Source organism: Mesoplodon densirostris, chromosome 1, assembly GCF_025265405.1.
Source record: "Mesoplodon densirostris isolate mMesDen1 chromosome 1, mMesDen1 primary haplotype, whole genome shotgun sequence".
In the NCBI taxonomy this organism is placed as follows: Eukaryota; Metazoa; Chordata; class Mammalia; order Artiodactyla; family Ziphiidae; genus Mesoplodon; species Mesoplodon densirostris.
In genome coordinates this window covers 31,466,375-31,490,552 of record NC_082661.1, presented here as the reverse complement: position 1 = coordinate 31,490,552, position 24,178 = coordinate 31,466,375, and the positions used below count along the sequence as shown (strand labels likewise).

Genomic DNA, 24,178 nt, shown 5'->3' with positions numbered 1-24,178 from the left:
CAGCTGTGAGCTGCAGAGGAACATACCCAGCTTCCCCTCAGAGACCGAGGGGTGCATGGGTGTGTGAAAGGGCACCTGTGTTGGTATTTCCTTTTTGTTTATTAAGCATATACATAGGTCATCTGGTAGAAAGGTGTGATGTCCAAAATGTGGAAGAGGCACCAGACCCAGACCCGCCATCCTTAGAGAGTGGGCATACCCATTTGGCACCATCTGCTTGTGGTTTTTAATTGGTGATGGTGGTGTGTATGTCAACTCTGGGATTTCAGAGGAGAGAGGGAAGAGTAAGGGTTGGGGGCAGGGCCAGGAAAAGCAGCAAGGAGAGGCTGGCTTCAGTTCTGGAGCTCCCTGAAAGAAGGGACCCCAGGCTATCTCTGGGGATGAAACAAGGGTACATGTTTAAAGAAGGGAGATGATTCTCTGCGGTCTGCAGCATCCTCCTCTAGCTAATAGGGTTCAAGGCAGTGAAAAGGAGAGAGGGGAGAGGAGGGAACGTCCAAGTAAGCCTCGAGAGGGGGCCACAGAGAAGAAACGGAAGAGAAAGAAGAGGAAAAAAACCACAGACGAGGCAGCCTGGGCCACGATGGGGGAGGGGTTGGGAAGAAGGGTGTTGGAAAGGTAAGAAGCCCGCACCTGGGGGCCTGCGAACGAGTCGAGGACCCTCAGCCTTGGCAGGCTGGAATGTCTTGCCCCAGAACGGTCCTGCCTCTCTCTCCTCCGAGTCTGCAAGTCCCTGGAGGCCTCGGTAGCGAGCGCCGAGGTCCTGGCTCTCTTACTAGGGGGAGGGGCAGGCAGGAGAGGCGGGGCCTCCGGGCCGGGCAGGAGCGGAGCTTCTGGCCGCGGGCGGGGCTCCTCTCCCGCGGGCGGGCGCCGGAGTCCGGGGCCGCCGCTTCCCACACCCGATCTGCCGAGGCGCCTGGCCCCTCCTCCCCGCCACCCCCCACCCCCCCGCCGCCCCCACGCCCGCCGCCCCTGTTAAAGATAAACCGGGACGCTGCCTGCAGGAGCAGCGGCAACCAGCGATCGGGCCCGGAAGAGCCTCGGCTGAGGCTTCGCCTCTCCGGCACGGCGCCCTTATCAGCACCGCGGAGAGCACAGTGACCGTCTCCAGGACCTAGGCGCCCGCCCGCCCAGCAGCCCACGGGCGCACGGGTCTGCGGCGTCCGCATCAGCACCGCGGACAGCGCCCCGGGCCCCATCTGGTTGCCGCCAGCCCACCCGCTCCCCGAGTCAGCACGGCGGACAACCCCCCTCGACGGGCCCCGCAGCTGCTCGGAGCTGTCAGCGCCCCCGGAACATGGCCACTGAGGTAGGGAGCGAACACCGGCCCGCAGGCAGTGCCCGCCTTCTGTGGGAAGAGATCCCCGCTAGGGGCGGGGAAGGAAGACGGAGGGTGGGGTAGGATGGGATGGGGTGGTTTCCCGGATCGGGTCCGGAGGGAAGGCGTGGGGGAGGGGCGAAGTGGCCAGGGGGAAGGAAGGGGCTCCTCACTGGAGCTCATTTCACCCCTGGCGTGTCAATCTTCCCCATCGGAGTCCCGAAGCTGTCCGCACCACTTGTTGGCACTAGTGCCAGGGTTGCTCCCGGGGCCTCAGCTGGGGTTTCCCCTTCCCATGGACTGAAAGTCCTGAAACCACTTCCCTAGAGGCTTGGAGACGAGCCTGAGCCAGTTTTAGGGGAGAGAAGGCGGCTGGCTGCTGTTGCTACGTGGTGCAGCCATCCAGCTTCCGAGCCCAAAAGCCTGGCTAAGAGATAACAGACCTGCCTTCACATCTGCATTTCCTCCCCGGGGGCAGGGGGACAGGAGGGGACAAAGAATCCTTAGGTCAAAACCTCAAATGGTTGGTTTTAATGAGCTGCCTGCACCAGTTCAATTTTGCATGTTACCCTTTCTTGCTTCTTCACCCCTTTTGAGTTTCCTGTACCAGAAGACCGCATTTCCCTGTGTCTGATGGGAGGAGCTGCCTTCTTCAGGGTGTGCCTATACGTGTGTCACCTTCAAGGGACTTGAAAGCTGAACCAAGGACCTATTGACTGAGGGCAGGATCTATGTGCATTTGCTTAAGAGATCAGGAACTACCTCCTCTACTCATTTCACAAGGGAAATGGAGCTCTTTATATTCCCACTTCATAAGTGGTAAAGCTCATACATAAAGGGGAGGACCTATTTAACACTCACACAGCGTGTCAGCAGCAGAGCTGAAAGTTTCTTCTTTGAATTTTGGAGTGGAACCCAGTACACCAGATTTCTCCAGTTCTAATGTTGACTTTTTTTGTGTGGTGTTTCCCCATTTCCAACCCAGCTGGAACACAAGCCAGGGGGACAGCAAAGGCTTTTGAATGATCCTGTGCAGTGCCTCTGGGCATCCTGCTGAGCAGCGTGACATCAGTACCAAGTGTTACTGTTGTTATTCTGCTGTCGTTGCCACCACAGAACGAGGTGCAGTTGCTTGGCATCACTCGGCTTTCTGACAAGGCACAGGGTTAGTTAGCTAGGAGAGCTCGTCCCTCAGGACCCTGTGAGGGAACAAGCCCTGCGCAGACCCATGGAGCTTGGTTTCTAGGGTGGAGGAACGCAGAGTGCTCAGAAAGTGCCAGAGATACTGATAAGAGGAGGAAGAACAAAGGAGAAATGGCCAAGGAGCTGGTCATGTTCCAGGCAGGGCTGGCAGACTGCAGCAGAGAGGCTGCTGGTGTTGGACAGGAAGGGGAGACTTCAGCCACGTGGGGACAGTTGGGCCAGCAGTGTGGGCAGAAAAGGTGGCCACATCTGTGATGAGGCCCATTTGTCCCGGCAAATCTCCCTCTCAGGTCTGCTATGGTTCACCGATTCTAACCAGCAGGCTTACATTTCTAGGTCGAGGCAGTGTTTCTAGGAGGCTGCTGTTAGCCTGCTGTTAGCTCTGCTCGTAATGCTTCTGTGAATATAGCATTTTCCTGTATACAAAGCACTATCACATGAGTGATCTCCTTTGAGCCTTAGAGCAACCCTGTGAAGTAGGCGAGGATGGTGTCATTATCCCCAATTAACAGATGAGACAGCTGAGGCTCGGAAGCTTGCCTAATCCCTGTGAAGGAACCAAGGAAGGCATCATTATCCCATTTTACAGATGATGCGACTGGAGTGCTGAGACTTATCCAAGAAAATATGGCTGAAAAGTGGCAGGGCCAGGACTAGAACTTGAGTCTTCTGCCTCCCTGGCCAGTGCTTTGTTTGCTACATCCAGGTGTGTCCAATTAGCCAACTGTGTTGCCCAGTAGAGAGGAGAGGACTAGGGGTCCTGCCATAAGACTTTGATGGGGGAAGGATGCAAAGGAGTTCAGGAAGGGCTGGAGTATGAGGACTCAGGTACCCTGACTGGCCTGGCTGGTTCAGCTTGAGGGCAGAGGGATGGAGGAGTGCCCACAGGGTTGAGGGGCTGAGGACAAATATTGCCCATTTCCCAGTTTGGCCTCGGGTGGACTCTGATGGCAGCACAGAGGGAGGAAGGCTTAGCTCTGCCAAGGCACAGGACGATCACATTATCTGGGCCGCAGAGCGAGTCATTTTCCCCAGGCTGTTTTTACTGTTAGGACTGAGGTAAGATTACCAGGAAAAACCTGTTGGGAGAAGGAAAACCTCATGCCAAGCTCCTGTGGTCATTCTCTTAGGATTCTGAATGGGAGGCCCTCAGCTCCAGCAGAAAGTGTTTTGAGAGGAGGAGAGGGGAGAGAGGGAGGGAAGAAGAGACAGAGGGAGAGAACTGAGAAAGACTGGAGATCCCTGGATCCCTGGATGGAAGGCATGGAAACTGGATATTTCCTACTCCCGAATTTCTGTTTAGGAGTTAGCATTAGGGGAGGGGTGTGTGTGAGGGCCTCAGAGGAGGGATGAAGCCTCCTGAGCCATACACTGACCTCATTTGGAAAACTGTAATGAGCCCATTTCCTGCATGACAAACCTCTGCGAATGTGTGTCATGGGAGCAGGGTCTGCCCTGGAAACCAGTCCAGGTGGCCAAGGACAACTGGGAAATGCTTGGCTGGGAGGGGCTTGTCCAAGTGGTGGAGTTTGGCCCCTCAGAGATTTTTAAATGCACCCAAGTAGCATTAGCCAAGAAAGGCATTGGAGGTTTGATCTCTGAGGCATGAAATTAACAAGCAGCAGACAATGGGCTGGGCTGGGGCCCTGGTGCAGCCTGAGAAGGAGGCCCTGCGCCTGGGTTTCCATCCTGAGGCCCGACTCGGCTGCCTGTGACTCACGATCCTCACTCCTCCTCCACACCCCAGCCAGGGAGGATGGTGTCGGCTCATCAGCTGAACCTTCTGATTCTTGAGTTGAGCCTCAAATGCATCCTCTGGAATTCGTTGGTTTTTAATGAACGTGGAGATGTGGGCCAGATGGGGTCTTCTGTTCATCTTGGTGCGATCCGCCTGGGAGTGCGCATCTGCACTCCAGTGTTTGCTCCTCCCCGCCTCTGCCAAGTTGACTCTGTCAAGTGTACAGACCCTAAATGTGAGACCTGGGATACCCACTCTCCTGGCAGCCTCCTTTTCCCTGCCATGCAGTTCAAAAATTGGTGTCAGCAGATCTCACCACTGATTTTCTCTTTCTTCCTCATGCAGTGCCTCTTGGTCCTGTCCTAACTCAGCTGCCAGCAGCTAGGGGATGGTGATGGGAGAGAGGGGAGGGTTGAAGAAGGTGAGAAGTAAGACGCAGGAGACCCTGCCTTGCCTTAGATCCTACTCTTCACTAACTGCAGATGCGTTAGAGGCTTAGAGTCTGTGTGCTCTAAGTAGATCTGGGAAACTAGGGCTCTGGCATACAAAGTGTGTCTGATGCCATCCTCTAGCAACTCCTTGAGACCCCACAAACACTCTCCAGGGAGGGAAGAAGACCCCTAGTCATCCAGAGCCAGGACAGTGTTCTAAGGCTCAGGATATTGTTGGGTTTGGAAAGGGTGTTGACCCCTCCCACTCTGGCTACTTGAGAACACATTGATAAAAGCCAAAAGGAAATGGGACTGTACTCTGTAAGGTAGCACCCTAAAATCTTAATGGTGTAATAAAATAGAGGTTTATTTCCTGCTCAGAAAAGTCCCAGACCGGTGTTCCCGATCAGTAGGTGGCTCTCCTCTAGGTGGTGATTCAGGGACCCAGGCTCTCTTCAGCCTGTGGTTCCACTATCTTCAACACATGGCTCTCTTGGTTTCTGTGGGAGGGGAAAAAATTCACAGAGGAGTGGTGGCCTTTATGAGTCAAGCCTATACATGACATTCATCACTTCCATTCACATTCCATTCAGTCATATGGCCACACCTAACTGAAAGGGAGGCTGGGAATTAATCTAGCTATGTGACCAAGAGGAAGAAGTGGCTGTAGTCAACAGCTAGCCAGTCACTAGAGACATATACCTTCATGGTAGCACACAGTATGTGTGCATTCAGTCACAGACAAAGGAGGATATTGGAGGGGAAGAAGCTGAGCCCTTTTCAGAATGGCCGAAGCACTGTCCTTTCCTTTTCTTTCCATTCTCACCAGTATTTTTCTTAAGTTAGACCCACTTTAATTTTCCCCTGGACTACTACAAAGATAGTCATCCCTCCACCTGGCCCCCTACCCGAGTCATGCCCACTTCCCATGCACCACTCATGAAGCTACCAGAATGATCCTTCTGGGGCTAGGGGAATCCATCCTCAAGATTGACAGGCTTATGTAGGTTGGTTTAGAAGGTCGGAGGAAGGTCACAGCCCCTTCCTTTTCCTTTGAAAATACAACTGTATGAAACCTTAACCAGACAGAGCAGACACACTGATGAATAACATTTTTATATTACCAAAGCATTTTTTATTTTTCAAAGCTATCATAGGATCCTACTAAATGTCAAGGGGACTCCTTCAATTAAAACCTTGATTAGGGGAATCAAGGACTATAGGAGCCCTTATACATCATTTCATCCAATTACAATACTTTAGGATCACACTCTTACATAGAGCAAAATTCACTTGGATTTAGGAAAGTCTTGTGAGCACCATCCCAGGACCTTGATCTACCTATCATCTGATCTTACTACCACACTGAAAACCTTTCTCTCTTTACTTATTCTTGGCCAGCTCTTAAGCAATTTAAGTATCTTCTCTCTTAAACCCTCCGCTCCAGTAGGAACTTGTCAAGCTCTTTGTGATCGAACCCTTGCCTTCTCTACACTCTCATCATCTACTGCTCTTATCTGCTCTGCAAACCAACTTCAGTCTTGCTGAAATCTGCCTCCAGTCATTGGAGTAGACCTTGTTCTCTGCTGTCTCCGTTAACTCTGCACAAGCTTCTCCCTCTGGGTTGCCTTTTCTTCCCTCCCTCACCCCCCCCTCCGCCCATTCCCCACCGCTGGTAGCTCCTTTATGACTCCACACAGACCTCAGGGAGCCTTTTCTGAGTAAGCGTTTCTGGGGGAGATGCTACTTCTCCGCAGCATTTATCACAGTCTGATTCATTGTATATTTACTTGTCTTCCTCCCTGGAGCTCACAGACTGTCTTTTGCTCAGCATCCCCAGAGCCTGGCAATAGTAAGGACTCAATAAATGAAAGCTGAGTGACTGAATGGATTCACCTTAATTACACAGGATGAACTGGCTGTGTTCACTCTGCCTTTGGGGCTTGGGCTCCACGTGGTTCCAATGTCTGGAATATTTCACCCAGTGGGAAGCTTGTCTCAGATGTCGGTGATGGAGGCTGGAAGTGGAAGAAAGAGGCCCTGTTCTTCTGTGGATTTGAGCCCACTTCTCTGAAATGCTAGAGTCTGTCTCAATGTCAAGTTTGCAGGTGTGGACAAGGGACAGAAGTCACCCCACTCCTTCCTACAAGGGCAGGAGATTTCTTCATTTTCTGGCCTCAGCCCACTTTATCCACAATTTTCTCTGGGAAATTTGGATGTCTGTGGGCCCCTTCTTTCCTGTGATGAGATGTGCTGGACGTGGAAACAATCTGTGGTGTCTCTCACTTAAGCCATAACCTGGCCTGAACCTCAGTCTCCCTCTGAGTTCATGGGCACATCACATCTTCCTTTGCCCCACAAGCTCCCCTCCCCCAACCCTGTCAGCTCTACTAGGCGGGATGGGTCCAAGGCATCAGTCTTGTCCAGCGCTGGGGTCCCCAAGCCACAGCCTGACAAGCTGTGAACATTTGATACTTGCTGAATGGATGAAAGAGTGAAAGACCCCACCATGCATGTGTGTGTGTGTGTGTGTGTGTGTGTGTGTGTGTGTGTGTGTGACAGAGAGAGAGACAGAGAGAGAGAGAGAGAGAGAGAGAGAGAGAGAGAGGATCTGGGCTAGCCACCAGGAAGTGTCTTCCTCTCATTAAAATTTGTTCCTGGCTCTGTTGGTGGTTCCAGAACCTCTCACTTTGGCTCAGCTTTGGCTCTGCTTCAGGCTTTTTCTAGATCTTTCTGGGATAGCTAGAGGCATCTCCTGGAGTAAACTCAACAAGCCTGCTTCCCGCAACCTTCCTTGAACATTTGTGGGGTGGACAAGTTGTCCTAGTTTGCTGGGAACTTTCCTGATTTTAGCAATGAAAGGCCCACACCCCAATAAACCCCTCCGTCTTGGACAAACCTACAAGGATGATCACCTTGAGTGCGTGTCTCCTGAACGTCTCCCCAGGTCCACAATCTGCAGGAGCTCCGGCGAAGTGCCTCGCTGGCCACCAAGGTCTTTATCCAGAGAGACTACAGCGATGGGACCATCTGTCAGTTCCAGACCAAATTCCCCCCAGAGCTGGACAGCCGGGTAAGGATGTCTTTTCCTAAAGTTGGATCATAGACTATGATGGAACTGAGGGGCTTATTAGAATACGTATATTTTTCCAAGAAAAAAATAGTATAGGAAACAACTTGCTCAGCCACCGCAAGTGGAAGAACTAAATAATGTCCTTAACACTGTCTTGCTGTCACCTTCTAGAAAGTTAGAGCTGAAACACCTCAGAGATTTTCCAGTTCAGTGGCTCTCACATTTCAGAGAATCACCTAGAGAGCTTGTCAAACAAATGCAAATTCCTGGGTCTTATTGGAATTTGCTTATTGGATGATACTAGGTGTCATCAGAGATGCTGACTCAGTTGCAGGACTGGGTTCAGGAATCTCTCTTTAGAAACACCTCTCAACCCCAGCTACACATTAGAACTTCCTGGGGAGCTTAAAAAAAAAATCCCAATGCCCAGACCACACCCAAGATCAATTAAATCAGAGTGTCTGGGACTGGGGCCCAGGCATCAGCATTGCTTTAAATTTCCCTGGGTGGTTCCACTGTGCGTCCGGGGCTGAGGATCTTAATTTTTAATGACTAATCCCCAGGTGATGTGGGACTGGGTGATTCACAGATCCCACTTTGAGAATCTCTGGTCTCCTAGTACAGTGATTCTCATGCTGGGCTGCCCGTTAGAATCACCTGGGAACTTTTGGGAAAACCTTGCAGGGTGTCAGCTTGGGTAGAATAGGACAGTGGTCGTCTTTGCTGCTCGGACCCACCCTCTCGCTTCTCAGACCATTTGAATCAGAATCTCCTGGAGGCGAGACCTGAGTATGTCTACGTTTCAAAAGCTGCTCAGGTGATTTTAGTGTGTACCACAATTGAGAACAACTAAGCCCTTGAACCAAAACTGTGGTCTGTGGACAGGCAACGTCAACGTCCCCTGGAAACACAGAATCTCAGGCTCCACCCTGGATCTACTGACTCAGAATTTGCATTTTAACCAGATCCTGAAGTTATTCATATGTGCATAAAAGTTTGAGAAGCATTGCATTAGTTCATCCTCTCATTTAAGAGAGGAAACTCAGGGCCAGGAAGAGGAAGTGACATGCCAAACTGACTGAGGGCCGAAAGAGCCTTGGCGTCCGACTCTGCTTTTTCACAGGACTCCTGTTTCCTTAGTGGGTATAGATAAACTGGGTGCCTGGGTGATCAGAGTCTTGGCAGGGAAAGCTTAGAGACCTGGAGGAAGGGCTGGAGGGTGCTTTTCCCTCCTTCTCCCCACCTCGGACAGAGGGGAGAGCCTGATGCTCCATCACAGGGTCTGCTGGTAGCATCAGAGGCCGTCAACCAAGGGCTCTGCCCACAGCCTCCCTCTCCAACTCAGCTACTTGGTTGTTTCATGGACCACTGGCCCCTCCTTGCAAGGCATCAGCTTCTTCTGCTGAGTTTTGCTCCTGGTCCTGGGTGTATGTAGCCCTCATCCCAGGCCCCCTTAGAACTGGCCTGGGGTTGGGGGAGGGCAGAAGAAGGACCATGACCTTTCACTCAGCAGCCCAGGCAGATTTGAATGAGTTTGGGAGGGTGGGGCAGGGGTGGCCTTTGCTGATATGACCCCTAAACATCTTTTGGGGAGCCATGTAGATCTCCTTGTCTTAGCATGCCTGTCCTTTGGGGCGGGGGTGATCCCTGAGATACAGCAGCAGGGCTTGGGTCCCAGACAGGCTGGACATAATTTTCTCTATATGTTCACTCCAGATCTTTATAGAAGTAGTGGCTGGGAACCCCAAAGCTTCTGACTATTTGCGGGGAGAGCTTTTGTCCTAGACAGGAATGGGAGGTCCCTAATCTTATTTGATGGGCAGTTCTGGTCCTGTGGGGGTGAGTAGGGGAGGGGGTGCTTAAAGAATGTAAAACATGGGATGAGAGACACTCTGATACCTCCTGAGTTTGGAGCATGACCTTCCACTCCAGGCTTCAGTGGAGGGCTGCATGGTGAAGAGCACAGACTCGGGTCAGAGCTGTGTAAACTTGGCCAAGTTCACGCAGCATTCAGTAAGTATTTATTAGGTGCCTACAGTGTATTGGGCACTGGAGATGTAGGAGTGAACACATGGAGCTTATTTTCTATTAGAGGATACAAAAAAATTTAAAAAGCAACAAGAAAATATGTAGGTGGTAACAAATACTGGAAATATAAGAGAGGAGGTCAAGTACAAAGGGGGAGCTGGGCAGAGGATGCGGGGTGCTGTCAGATAAGGTGAGACCTAAGCGGAAGTAAGGGAAGAGCCAGGGCAGGGGGTGTCTGGGGAAAAGTCCTGCAGCTGAGGACACGGGCGCAAAGGACCTGTGGCACTTTCAGGAAGCAGTGGGCAGTCGGTGTGGCTGGAGTGAAGAGAACAGGAGATGGGATCAGAGGAGTTGCAGGGCCGGGCCCTGGAGGGCCTCACAGGCATGTAAGGACTCCTTGGATTTTACTTGGAGAGAGATGGGGAGACTTGGGAAGCTCTTGATCAGAGTTATGACATGATCTGACTTTAACAGTCTCCCTTGGCAGGGCTGGGGGCAGGGAGACCACTTAAAGAGGTCAGAGATGATGGTGGTCTGGACCACAGAGCAGAGCTTCCATCAGGCTTCCCCTGTAAAATGGGGGTGGGAGTCGTACTTCTCTGATAGGATTGTTATGAGGGTTAAATGAAAGAATACATAAAAAGTGCCTGGCACATAGAACGTGCCTAATAAATATTAGCTATTATGGCTATGGATGCAGGCAGGATAGCTTCTCAGTTGTCCAAATGCATGGGGCTGTCCTGTTCTGGGTGACCCGTTTTTTTCTTTTTTAAGTAATTAATTAATTAATTTTTGGCTGCGTTGGGTCTTCGTTGATGCGTGGGGGCTTTCTCTAGTTGCAGCGAGCGGGGGCTACTCTTCGTTGTGGTGCCCGGGCTTCTCATTGTGGTGGCTTCTCTTGTTGCGGAGCACGGGCTCTAGGCGCGAGGGCTTCAGTAGTTCTGGCATATGGGCTCAGTAGTTGTGGCTCGTGGGTTCTAGAGCGCAGGCTCAGGAGTTGTGGCTCGCGGGCTCAGTTGCTCCGTGGCATGTGGGATCTTCCCGGACCAGGGCTCGAACCCGTGTCCCCTGCATTGGCAGGCGGATTCTCAACCACTGCACCAAGAGGGAAGTCCCCTGGGTGACCTCTTAACTGGGAGGAAGTGCCTCCTCCTGGAAAGACACTCCTGAGGTCTTACCCAGTCAGTCTCATGCTCTGAAAACGTGGAGAGCCCCTACTAATCAGGTCCTGAGCCCTCTCACAGCCGTCACAATGGGGTGTGTGTGTGTGTGTGTGGCAAAGTCACTGGAATTCCTGCCTGATCTGCTGCAGAAAATGTTCACATCTTGGATTTCATGGGAGTTTTCTGTTTCCAAGGGAGGTCAAGTAGTCATTCTTACTCCCATTTTACAGATGTGGAAACTGAGGCGAGAGTGGTTAAGTCATCAGTCCAAGGTCACACAACCAGCTGATGGCCAAATCTGGACTGGACCCCAGGTGCCTGACTCCCTGTGTGGCGCTCCATGCGCGCCTGCAGCCTCGCCGGTCTTGCCTGTGTGCCGCCAACCCCAACGCTGGTGGGGGCGCACCACTGCCACCTCCAGGAAGGCTGACCTGGACCTGGCTCCCTGTCCCTCTCTCCCTCCAGATCGAGCGGCAGCTCTTTGAGGAGACTGTGAAGACCCTCAACAGCTTCTACGCAGAGGCGGAGAAGATTGGTGGCAGCTCCTACCTCGAGGGCTGCCTGGCCTGTGTCACGGCCTACTTCATCTTCCTCTGCATGGAGACCCACTATGAGAAGGTGGTTCCTTCCCCCACAGCCCCTCATCCTTTCCCCCAGGGCTCCTGTGCTCCACCCTCATCCTCAATCGGCCCCTGTCCTTGCAGGTCCTCAAGAAGATCTCCCGATACATCCAGGAGCAAAATGAGAAGGTCTTTGCCCCCCGAGGCCTCCTGCTCACAGACCCCGTGGAGCGTGGGATGAGGGTTGTATCCTTTCCAGCTGTTCCGTGCGAGGGCACAGAGCTGCCGGCCAGTGGGCCCCTGGTGAGGCTGCTGGGAAATGGGACCACCTTCGGGGCCTCTGTTCAGGGAGTTCCTAGGGTTCCCGACACCCCTGGTCATCGGCCCCTGCCTCCACCCCAAGTTAGTGCTGTTTGTGCATTTTAGGCTTCGCTTTTGTTGAGCTGCATTTAATCAGTGCTTAATACATGCCAGATATCATAGTAAGTGCTTTGAAAATATGAATCCATGTACTTCTCATAAGACCCCTATAAAGTGGGTAATTCTTCTTATTGCCTTTGTAGCTGACCTTGGCTCAGGGCCGCCCAGCTGGTGACCGCCAGAGCCAGGATCTGAGCTCAGGCCCACTCTTCAATGCTCTCGCATGTAACCCTCATTGAAGCCCGTTCAGTGAGCAGGTCCTGTTGTTGCCCTTTCGCAGATGAGAAAAGTGAGGTCTCGGTGGGAGGCTGGCGTTCGAGAGGGTTGTAGGTCTGCTCACTCTACCTGGTCAAGGTGTACGTACATCCTGCCCCCCAGTCAGCAGCAGAGAGTAGAATTGTTTAAAAATAACTTTTACTGGAAAACTGATAGGAAAATAGTAAAGAAAACGCAAATCCCAGAACCTCATGCCTACAAAGCCCAGGGAGAGGCTCTTGTCGTCTTTGCCACTTTACTATGTGCCAGGCATTGTGCATTACATGCTTTATTTCATTTAATCCTTGCAGTAGCCCCAAGATTCCATTATTATCCCCATTTTACAGATGAGATGGGTGAGCTGAGATTTGAACTCAGGACACCCAAGTCCTCACACTTCCTGTGCAGCAACACCCCCTCTTGGGCACATCCCCATCCTGGGATACAGTGATTAGACCCACTGGAATGTAAGCTCCTGGTCTTGGCTGTGGGCAGGAGCATCTGAGCTGAGTGAGCGCAGGTGCGAGGAGGGGCTTGGGTCTGGCTCCCCCGGCCTCTGAGTCCTTACTGTCTGGGAAGCAGCACCAGCTCCGCCTCCCGCTTCCCGGCTGGCCCCCATCAGCCAGTTCCTGTCCGCTTGCATCCCTCCTTAACGCCGCCCCAGATCGAGATCTCCATCTACGAAGACCGGTGCAGCAGTGGCAGCTCCAGCAGTGGCAGTAGCAGTGGCAGCGGCAGCAGCAGCGGCGGGGCCGGTGGCCGGTGACTGGCCGAGAGTCCCTGCAGGGAGGTGTACGACTGGACCGAGGGCCCTGCCGACCTGTGGCGGCTACGCTACCAGAGCACCCGCTTCTGAGTCATTCTCTGGGCCCACCCTGCTGTCCAGGGCAGGAGGGAGGGTGACCCGCCCAGTGTTGCCTGCGGGCCATCAACGGCGCCCCCTGCCCCTCGCCCCCGGCAGGACAGTCCACTTCCTGACCTGGCTCTTACCTGACGGGGCGGGTCTGGGTCACACAGAGGCAGGTTTTCCAGGGGGAGGCTGAGGTGAGGACAACACAATTTGGGCAGTCCCTCTCTTCTGCAGCTCCCCTCCCGACACCCCAGAAGAGGATCCAGGTCTGTCACGTAGAGAATTCCCATCCTGCACGATTCCTCACCCCAAATCCCGCATCCACCAGGACTCCCTCCCTCGGGGCCCTGCTCCCCATGGCTGTCTCCCAGTGTCTGCTCTTTCTGATGCCACCACGGGCCCTCTGCCTGTCTGTGACCCTGCCTCCACCGAATTCAAGGTCTGGGGAGACAGGAGTGGTCAGCCTGTGGGCGCTGCGGTGGGGAGCTCTTCAGCCCCCTCCTGACCTCTTCTAGACTCATGGTGTCCCTGTCCTCCACCCAGAGCCTGGAGGTCATCTTAGCCTTGCCAAGAAGCGTCCAAGTCCTGCGACTTTGCAGGCCACCAGGTGCTGGTGGTGGGGCACATGGCCTGGGGCTCTGGGAGGTTATATGGGGGTCTGGAGAAATGCCTCATGGAGAGATGTAGCCTTGGGGGGTTTAACCGCCAGAACTGGAACCAACTTCCTGAGATTAGAACCTGCACGTGTGTGAGAATGAGTGTGTGTGCACGCAGGCACATGTGTAAATGCACATATGTGAGTGCACTATGTGCATGAATGCACCTGTGTGTACTGTGTGTGAGGGCAGGTGTGTGCATGAGTGCATGGTGAGTGCACTTGTGTGAGTGTGTGTACGCAGGCATGTGTGCATGTATGTGAGTGCACTTGTACGTTCCCCTTGGCTGCTGGGCCAATGACTGCCCCTCTCTGCATCCTGTCTTATCTTCGTGTGCCACGGTCTGGCTGCTCCTCTGTGTGGGTCCAGCCTGTTGCCCTGTAAATAAATGTCCTAATGTCTCTTGCCCCTTGCCTGGGCTGCCAGCTTGGCTCTTCTTCCTGGCCTCTCCCCTACCTGCAAGGTTCTCCCCACCTTCTGACTGTACTGTGTACATTCTAACAAAAAAGAAGTTGGGGTTCTAGGAGAACAGAGCCAACGTTCCAGGGCCTTCCGTGCCCCCCTCAGTCCCTCATGACAAGGCAATGGGCCCATGGACACTGCATATTCAGCCCGCCCAGGCTCTGGGGCTCTCTAAGGCTGTGTAAGTGAGGCTTCTTTGGAAGGTCAAAGGAGCTGCTAACCCTCAGGGGAAAAGGCAAATTTCTTTCTTGAAAGGAAAGAGGGGTGTCTAGCCAATGAGGCCCTGGCTGCCGACACCCAGCAACCCCATCCTGGTGCCTGAAGATGGACAGAAGAAGACTGCCTGCCTCAGCCGGCAGGAGGTGCTAGAGTGGATATGAAAGACCAGCTAGCCAGGTAGCTTTCTGGAACCAAAGAGGGGCCTGATTTTCTTTTGGATGCAGGAGCAGTGTGTAGGAAAGTTCCAGCGAGCTGGAGAGGGCAGCCCAGCCCCTGAGCCTAAGTGGGTCCCGGTCCAAGGATGCCCCGGGTGAGCTTGCAGCCCAGTGGGCTCCAGCACAGCCCCTACCCCTATACCCACCCTGGCCCACCGTATGGCTGGGGCTGACCTGTGCGTCTCCTGTGGGAGGGCTGGGCGTAGGCGATGTGGTGGCCTTTTGCTTTATTATTTCTTTTTCCAATAAAAGGCCTTGCCTAGCTTGAGGCTCTGTGCTTCATCTCTCCCCCACGGTGGTGGGAGGCCAGATCTGTGCCCCAGGACCACGGCGAGGAGGCAGGGCTGAGTGTACTCCTGAAGAGGCAGCGCCCTGACACGGCAGGACGGGCCCTGTCTTCTTGGAGCTTGCGGTCTAGTGGGAGGCAGACACTCTGCATCCCTAATCTGGAGGCTTTATGCGGCCCTGGGATCCTTAGGTGGGGGGAACAGGTTGGACTGAAAGCTGGTCAAAATCAAGTCATGGGGCTTCCCTGGTGGCGCAGTGGTTGAGGGTCCGCCTGCCGATGCAGGGGACACGGGTACGTGCCCCGGTCCAGGAGGATCCCACATGCCGCGGAACGGCTGGGCCCGTGAGCCATGGCCGCTGAGCCTGCACGTCCGGAGTCTGTGCTCCGCAACAGGAGAGGCCACAGCGGTGAGAGGCCCGCGTACCACCAAAAAAAAAAAAAAAAAAAAAAAAAGTCATGGATTAATTAGATAAATACCGATTTCTTGAACTCATATCTGTTCGGGGTTGGATCACACAGGTCACTCAGTTCTAAAGAAAAGTATGTGGGTGTTGGAACCTAGTAGAGTTGTGTCTTGGCTTAGGCTCTGGATGCACAGGCTCAGCGGCCATGGCTCACGGGCCCAGCTGCTCCGTGGCATGTGGGATCCTCCCGGACCGGGGCACGAACCCGTGTCCCCCGCATCGGCAGGTGGACTCTCAACCACTGCGCCACCAGGGAAGCCCTGTGTCTTGGCTTTTATAAAACTAAATAACATTTAATGAGCACCTACTGTGTGCCAGATACTCTGCTAAAACCATGTGGCACAGATGTGGGAGGGCATTTAAAGATCATCTAAGTGAGGCAGAATGGAGGCCCAGAGAGGGTGAGTGACTTGACCTAGGTCACACAGCTGGTTGATGATATTGCCAGGTTTAGAACCAAGGTCGTCTCCTGACCCAGTGCTCACTCTGACACTTTGGGGATGACATCCAAATGGAAGTTGCCCGAGGCTGTAGGATGGCCGGGGTCACACATTCAGGTCCGTGGGACAAGAGAGGATCCCACCAGACCGTGGGGACAATGGCTCCACCTCTGGGTGGGGGTCTGGGGGGGCCCTCTCTGAACAGGACCCTGCGTTTCTTCCCTGCTTGTACTTTCTGCTCCTAAGGGGCAGCTGGACTTGCTGACTCTGCTGAAACCTGGGGTGTGGGTGGGTTGTCACAATGGAGGCTGTTCTGTAACATGCGGGTAGGTTCATTTTGTCTGTCGTGTTTGCAACATTATTATTATTAGTAATAATAAACAAACAATAGTAGCTAACATTTATTTAGCACTGACTATGTGCCAGGCACTAGGCTAAGACTCAACATAATTCATCATTCAATCCTCACAACGACCCTCTGTGGTGTGGACTATCATTCCCACTTTACAGATGAAAAGACTGAGGCTCACAGAAGGTAAGTAACTTGCCCAACTAGAAAGTGGCAGAGCTTGGCTTTGAATCCAGACAGTCTGACTCCAAACTGTGGGGAAGACGATACCAGCTTCAGAGACCCCCTCAGCCATCCTAGGGTGAGGATTTGGCAGATAACCCAGGGAAGGACTTGGAGGTGTGCCTCGGCTCCAAGGGAGGTCTGGTACCTTCAAGCCCAGGGCATCACGGGAGTGTGGGTGGTTGGGCTCCTCATGGGCGTGCGGGGCCCACAGGGGCAGCTTGGTGAAGGGCAGTGAGGGGAGAAGCCGGCTGAGGCGTGGCTTCTCTGCCTGGCTCTCCTCTGCTGGCTCAGTTATGGGGGAAGTGACAGCCATATCCCTGCAACCTCCTTGCCAGCCAGAGACAGGCCCCATCAGACCCCAGGAGCAGAGGAACCCTCAGGCAGCTCTGGGCAGCTGCGCCCCCATCACGGTCCCCTGACTCCGCTTTCTGGCTTCCTTTGGCCAAAGGCAGGGCTGTGTGTGAAAACCACAGGGTTTACAGAAGCTCATGGTGCCACCGAGTGGTGGCATCGTGCACTGCACCCCCAAATCAAAGCAGATTGGGCCAGAGCATCTCAGCGGCTGGGAAACTTCTCCGTGACCCCCAAACAAGCAGCTGCTCCCACCAGCAAGGATTTTTCTGTGACTTCCAGAGTGGTACGGGGCAAAGATGGAGTCCAGTCTGTGGTGACTCTTTCTCCCTATGGCCAGCCACCGGGGTGCTGCCTTTCTCCTGGGGGTCTTGTAGCCTGGGAAACCCGACCTCCCTTCTCCATAGCTCTGGAAGGACTTACAGTGACGAGGTGTCTGGCAGGAGGCACCCACACCTGGTTTTGGCTTTACTGTTCACCATGGGTGAAGGCAATGCAAAGAGCACCCCAAGTCAGACCTGAATTGGAGCTCTGGCTTCATGACAAGTTGCATACGGTGGAAAGACCTGGAGCTTTAGTTTCCCCAGCTGTAAAATCGGGATACTAATACTTTACAGAATTGCCTAGACCAGTGCTTCTCATCCTTGGTCATAATCACAGTTACCTGGGGAGCAAGAAAAACCACTGATGCCTGGTCCTGTCCCCAGGGATTCTGATTTCATTGTTCTGGGGTGCAGCCTGGGCATCAGGAGTTTTAAAATTTCCCCTAGAGATTCTAGTGTGAAGGCAAGGTTGAGAACCCCTGGTTTCGACGGTACCTAGAGCCTATGAGCTTTTCACAGGCCTCTGAAGATATCTGAGACCTGAATGGAAAAGTTGATTGGTTCCATGAATTCAGCCAGACACAAAATGAGTATGAACTCTATGATTGCACTTATAACACATTCTAATACAGGCAAAACTAATCTATGGTGTTAGCAGTCAGGATAGCGGCTGCCCTGGGGTGAGGGGCAGCGAGTGGAAGGGGGCCTGGGGGCTTCTGGGGACTCCTGATGAGCTGTTTCTCCAGCAGTTACACAGGTGTGCTCACGTTCAGAGCATTCATGGAGCTGTACACTTAAGGTTTGCATATTTTCTATAAGTATGATACATTTCAATGAAATTTACCAAGAAAGTTCATTGGCTTCAAAATAGGAAAAGAAAGCACAAAACTGAAATTAATGTTTTATTACATATCTACAAAATGTAACATTGTCAAACAGTCAACTGCAATTTAACTCGAGTCGTGTGTGTGTGTGTGTGTGTGTGTGTGTGTGATTTAGTGCGGGTTGAGGATGCGTATGGAAATGTTTGATATGATGAGGGGTGGGGCACTTAAAAAAGAAGGTCCCTGGTACCCGAGAAAATCTTAGAACAGCCCAGGTTTATGCCAGAAGCTCTTAATCTTGACCCCTTGCCCTTGTATGCAGAATGATGTACCTTTAACTGGGGAAGAGAATCCACAGCTTTCAGCAGATTCTCAAAGGGGTATGTGACCCCCCCAAAAAAGGTTAAGAACAACTGGTTTTGAGGAGCCGGTGAGAAACTGGCCACGAATGTGCCTGGCATGAAATAGGTGTTCTTTCCCTCCTTTCAAAGTCCAGCCTTCCGAGGTTTCCACAGAACCCTTCTCAGGTGACTTTGGGAGGATTTATTCTCCTGGCGGTACTGAGGGCATTTTTTGTGCTGTGCTCACAGCTCTTCCTCTAAGAGGCTATTTAAAGGGCCTGTCACTTCAGCATCTGCTGGGCAGCAGAACTTAGCGTCCCAGAGCTGCACAGGGACTCGTGGTTTTGACAGGGATGATGGAGGAGGTGGAAGAGTATGGAGGGGGTCAGAAAGCTGCACCGGTCTGCAGACCCCTGGTCAATTGCTTAACCACACTGAGTCTTAGCTTGTCATTTGCAAAATGAGAGCGTTGTGAGAAGGCATCTTTGTAAATGATCATCTGTTTCTCCAATGTAAGATATTGTTATTGCTGGAGTTACACTAGGATCTCATTATACCCTGGTCTCATGATGTAGATTCATAGCCAAGTTCCAGATTCTTGCATAGAACAAGCAAAATCCAAGGGTTCACTGATCCCCTAATATATACGGGGAACTTCTGTACAGTATTATTCCATTTTCTCTTTAACACTCTTGTGGGTGGTTATATTTGAATTCTCATTTTATAGATGAGGAAATTAGATGGTTAAGTGGCTTCACGAGTGCCCACAGCTAGTTAGTGTCAGAGCGAAAGCTTGAACCTAAGTCTCCAACCCCAAATCCATCTCTTATTCTGCTATTGTGTGTCACAGTTAGACAAAAGGTTCCGTTCTGCCTGGATTGACTCATGAAGACAGATTTCAGGCTCAGAGAGAAGCATGTGGGCAAATGCAGACACAGAAAAATTAGATTTGCAGGGGCACGAAGGGGCTAGTTATTTTGGAGTAATTCAAGTTATTGATTTCTGTAATGGAAAAGTGATTGCGGACCAGCTCCCACCTGAGAGCTGTGCTGAGCAAGGCCCTGGAAGGGGAAATGTTATACACAGCTTACAAGACCTTGTGGTGGGGATGGCCTTCCTCCTGTCCCAGTTCCTCTTGAACTCTTGGGGGCGGGGCGGGGATCTTGTCTTACTTATTTCTACCACCTCCCTCTCCCACCCCAAGTGCCTGGTGCAGTGCCTCACCCTTGGCAGGTGAATGAGAAGTGCAGCCCATCACAGGCTGGCAGGAAGAGACAAGAACATACAGACGTGAGATCCTCAGGCCCCTGAGGCAACGTGCCACTGAGAAGCAGCTTAGGCAGATGCAGACACAGACAGGTAAGTGGTCACCGAGTAACTGAATTAAATGGTGACCCCAGGCCATCCCCTGCACTGGGCAGCTTTAATAACGTTGCCCTGGCCGTGATCCTGTGGCTCTGCTCATGATCTCCACCTGGGAGGGGAGGGAAGGGGAGGAAGTGTACATCCTGACCCCACTCAGCCCCTGCCTGGGGCTCCTGGGCACCATTATTTTGAGGTGGTAAATCTTGTGGGGCTGAGTGCTTTGCCCGGAAAGTCTGGCCCTGGGGTCCTAGAGGGTGAAGTACCATGGGTGGATGGATAGGTGGGTGGATGGACGGATAAGTGGATGGATACAGAGAAGATGTGTATAGGGAGATGACTGATGGATCAGAGGTGAGGGAGAGGGCTGCCTGGCTTGAGACGGATGCTCGCAGACCGTGGAGAAGCAGGTGAATGGATGGATACTGATCGGCCCTGTGCTCCCCAGTGCAGATCTAAATACAGGACTGGAGCTCTTCAAAGGGAAGATGCTGTGTAGGCCGGTCCCCACGTGAACTCCACATTTATAACTGTGAGTGATGGTTGTGTCTCGTTGGGAAAGATTCTTATAGGTCTAACAGCGCCCCAGTTAATGACTTATGGATTGTTGTAAAATCAGGCACTGCTAGAAGTGAAAGCAGGAGGTTAAAGGGCCTGGAACAGATTTCATAATAATATCTACATTTGAACAATCTGGGCAGTGCACTGAGCACCTTATACGCTCTATCTCGACGAAGCCTCACAAAAGCTCTATGAGGTTATGCCTCCATTTGCAGTGGATGAAGAAACCGAGTCTCGGAGAGGTGAAGCCGCTTGTTTAAGGCCACTGCGGAGTGCGTTGGTGGGGTGCCTGGGATTCAAGCCTGAGTCCATCTGATCCCAGAGTCTCAGGGTGAAGAGAGAATTTTAAGGAGAGATGGAAGGCAAGGAGGGAGGGAGGGCTGCAGGGTTTGGGGATCAGCTCTGTAGGAAAGAATGTGGTCTTTGACACCGAGACACCTTCTGCCCTGGGTGAAGCTTTGCCAGCTCCCGGCTTCCTTCTCCCTCTGTCCTCTCTGTGTCTGCCTCCAAGGCCTATACATCTTGAGCGTGGGGACTGGAAAGTGCAGAGAAGGTATATGTGGGGTTTGCCTTCCTCCCTTCGGCCTAAGCGTGTCCCTCTGCGTGTCCCCACGAGCAGTCGGGGAACGTGACTGTGCTTTTGTCCCTCCCCCGGAGCTCTGCACGCAGGTCTGGGCTGGGGGAGGAGAGTCAGCCCTTAGATCTTTTTTGCGGGGGGTGTTAAATGATTCTGGGGGATAAATCCATTGTGACTTCTCTGGGTCTGGCCTTGAAGAAGGACAATGAGTTACCTTTGCGGGAATTATTCTGGGCCCCTTCTGGAAGGCAGGTGGGCAGGCATGCTGAGGTCATGAGATTCTGGGCAGGACTTCCTGGGAAGGGGTGACACAGATTCTCTTTCCGTCCCCAGCCTCATCCCCTGCTCCTGACCCTGTCTGCAGCCTCCCCTCTCTCAGCTGATCGGGACCCTCTTGGCACCTGGTACCTCCCCCTGGCTCTGTCGTCCTGGCTGTGTTCCACGGTCCAAGCACGGTGCCTGGATTCACGTGGTGGGCACTTCCCCTGACTTTGATTCTGTGTCAGCATGATAGAAAGGACAAGGCCCCCATGTTTCTAAAATGCTTGATGCAACTGTGCTTCTGAAATACTTTGGGTTTTCTGGAGAAGGAGGCAGAGTGAGGCAAGCAGTCCCAGGCAGGAGTCAGATTCCCAGTTAGGCTGTGGTCCTCAGGAAAGCCACTGCTCATTTTTGGGCCTCTGTTTCCCCATCTGAGAAGGATGGGGCAGGACTAGATGACGTCTCAGGTGCCTCTGTAGTTAATGATCTAGGATTCCGTGCTGGTCGGGGGCGAATCCCTGGGCCAGTTCACTAGCTCCTGGTGGCTCCTGCTCTGTGCAGCTCAGTCAGTGCCATGCCCTCCCTGCTGGGTTTACCGCAGTTTATGAGTATTCTCTTGGGAAATGGCGCCTCGTGAGAACTAAGTTGAATACTTCAGCACAGCCCAGGCCCCAGGAAGGTTTGGTCTGCTCCCTCATGGCCATTTTCGGTCCTGAGATTGTTTCAGATCCCTGTGGGTGGCCAGTGTCCTCCAAATCTCCCACACTGCAGGCTCCCGGTGACCTGGGCCACGGCAGGTTGTGCTGGGAGCCACATGAGATTGGGCACTGAATAGATCTAGGCTCCATCCTGAACTTTGCTACTTAGTAATATTGGTGACATTTCTGATTTATTGAGGGCTTACTAGGTGCCAGGCTGGCCCTATGTCAAGTATTTTATATCATCTTGTTTAATGTAAAAACTTTGTGTGGTAGGTATTATCCCCATTTTACAGATGAGAAAACTGAGGCTCAAACACAGCTCACCTACCTCAAATACCTCTTTCTCAGCAAGGCCTACCCTGAGCCACCCTATTTAGAATGGCATTCTGCCTACCTCAGCGCTCCCGATTTGCCTTAATGCTGCTTCCTCCTTCCCACCTAACTTGTAACATACTATATACGTTACTTATTATGTTGTTTAGTGCCTGCCATGTCTCACCAGGGCTTTCAGGAATCTTTGCTGGTGATGTTCACAGATGTACATTCCAAGCCACTAGAACCATGCCTGGCACATAGTAGGTGCCCAGTGTATGCCGGGTGATACCTGGTTAAGTAATCTGCCCAGGTGTCAGTTACTTAACTAGCCGTGTGACCTTGGGTAACTTATTGTTTCTAAGCCTCAGTTTCTTTGGTCATAAAATAGAATAATAGCATTTATCCCATAGGATGGGTATGGGGATTAATGGAGATGTACAGTTTTGGGCACACGGCAGGCATTCTGTAAATGTTAGCTCCCTTCCCCGAGGAGGGTTTTTTCTTCTTGCTTCTCCCTGTTCTCTGATGGCCTACCCTTCGGCCACTTCCGAGAACAAGCGCTGAAGGAGGGGGGTGGCATTATCTGTGGAGTTAACCAGCCTGCGTTCTCTCGCCCTCCTTCCTCCTCCTCCTAGGGTGTGCCTGTTGTTAAGGAGATGCAACATCAGCCCCTGACAGGACGTGGCTGGGGTCTGGTCCACACCAAAGGAGAGAGATGATGGCTGACCCCGGGGAGGGAGAGAAGGGGAGGGACCAGGCTTGCCTCCTGGGCTGAGAGTCTGAGGGGGGTATCATTCTGGAATCTGCTGGAAAAACCCAGCTGGCTCCCTGAGAAAAAGAAGCGTTCATCCTCCTGTCTCCATGTGACTCTGGAATGATGACCAAGGGTCCTGTTCAGAGGCGGGAGTGGAACCCCTGCTTGAGCTGCAGTCCAGTGGCGGGCGCCGGTCAGGGTGCGATGCCCAGACCCTGGGAGGGGGCCATAGCAGCCAGAGTGACACAAAATCAAACTCCTGGCCCTCAGAATGGCACCTCCCCAGAACAGGGCTGGCAGCTGAGTAGATGCTTGAAGAGGTCACGTGGGTGATTCACAATTCTCTGCCTGGTGAGGGGACTCGATACAGGTACTGCCATTTCTTCTCGCAGCTTGAATGTCACTGTGGGGAGACTCAGATCCTGGGCCTCCAGGGACTCCATTTCTTCTACCCACCCCACCCCTTGACCCTGGGCACTGTGAGAGACGGTGCTTTTGTGTAACCAGCCAGCCAGCCCGAATGGAGAAGGGAGAGCACAGGCTGGGGACAGAATGCCCTGACAGAGTCCTTCCTCTGTCCCGTGCCAGCGGCATGCTTCTCGGTAAAACTGGGATGATTACAGCACTTTCCTCCGGGGATTGTTGTGAGGATTCAACAAGTTGATTCCTATCTAGTTTAGAGCCGACCCAGACATGCTGAGCTCACTAAACGGAAGCTATTATCGTCATTTTAAGGGGTACATTCCTGGGAAGAGGAGCATTCTTGGGCAGAGTAAAAATGGTATTATTATTATTTGGCTTTTCTTGAAAAATGGGGAGTTCTGGCCGTGCTGGTCCATCTTCCTGCTCTGCTAGAGTGAGTAAGGGAGGCCCCCTTCAGCGGCTCCAGCTCCCCATTTGCATAATCCCTTCTAGCCCATTCCATTACTTGTCAGCCCCTGAAGGCATTTGCTATTTCTGTTACAAACTCAGGTCCAGCAGAAGCCAACAAAGATGTCAGGAGCCTGAGAGGGGCTAGTAGACAAAGAAAAGACTGAATTGTCTGTGCTCAGAAGGGAAAGGCAAGGGTTTGGGCGCCCATGGGCCTCAGGGCAAGAGGAATTAGAAGAAAGAGTGACCTTGAGCCTGGCTAGCTTGGGTGCAGCTCTGCACCCACCCATCCAGTGGCTGGTTCAGCACAGACCAGTAAACACACTGGACTGAGGCACTGGGCTTGGAAAGCCTGGGCTCCTGGCCCACCGGGGAGGTCTTGTTATTTGGGGGCAGGTGATGCTGAGTTGGTTCAGTACCTGCCTGTCCTCTGTATCTTCAGCCTCGTATTTCTTCCAACACAAGCACCTTGGGGGCAGGGAACTTGATGCCCTCATTGCACAGTCCTCATGGGAGGGACCCAGTGCTTGTCACACGGGAGGGAGGTTCTCAATAAATGCTTGTTGAATAAATACATGAA

The 24,178-nt window shown here is 52.7% G+C and overlaps 1 protein-coding gene across 1 annotated transcript; it reads left to right on the top strand.

The window, feature by feature from the left end:
- Window positions 1-850: 850 nt before the first annotated feature.
- GOLGA7B (golgin A7 family member B) lies at window positions 851-14,854 on the top strand. Its single transcript, XM_060109896.1, has 5 exons — window positions 851-1,309; window positions 7,638-7,763; window positions 11,420-11,572; window positions 11,659-11,760; window positions 12,854-14,854. The coding sequence occupies exons 1-5, from the start codon at window positions 1,298-1,300 to the stop codon at window positions 12,953-12,955; spliced, it is 495 nt and encodes a 164-aa protein (XP_059965879.1). The 5' UTR covers window positions 851-1,297; the 3' UTR covers window positions 12,956-14,854.
- The last annotated feature ends 9,324 nt before the right edge of the window (window positions 14,855-24,178 follow it).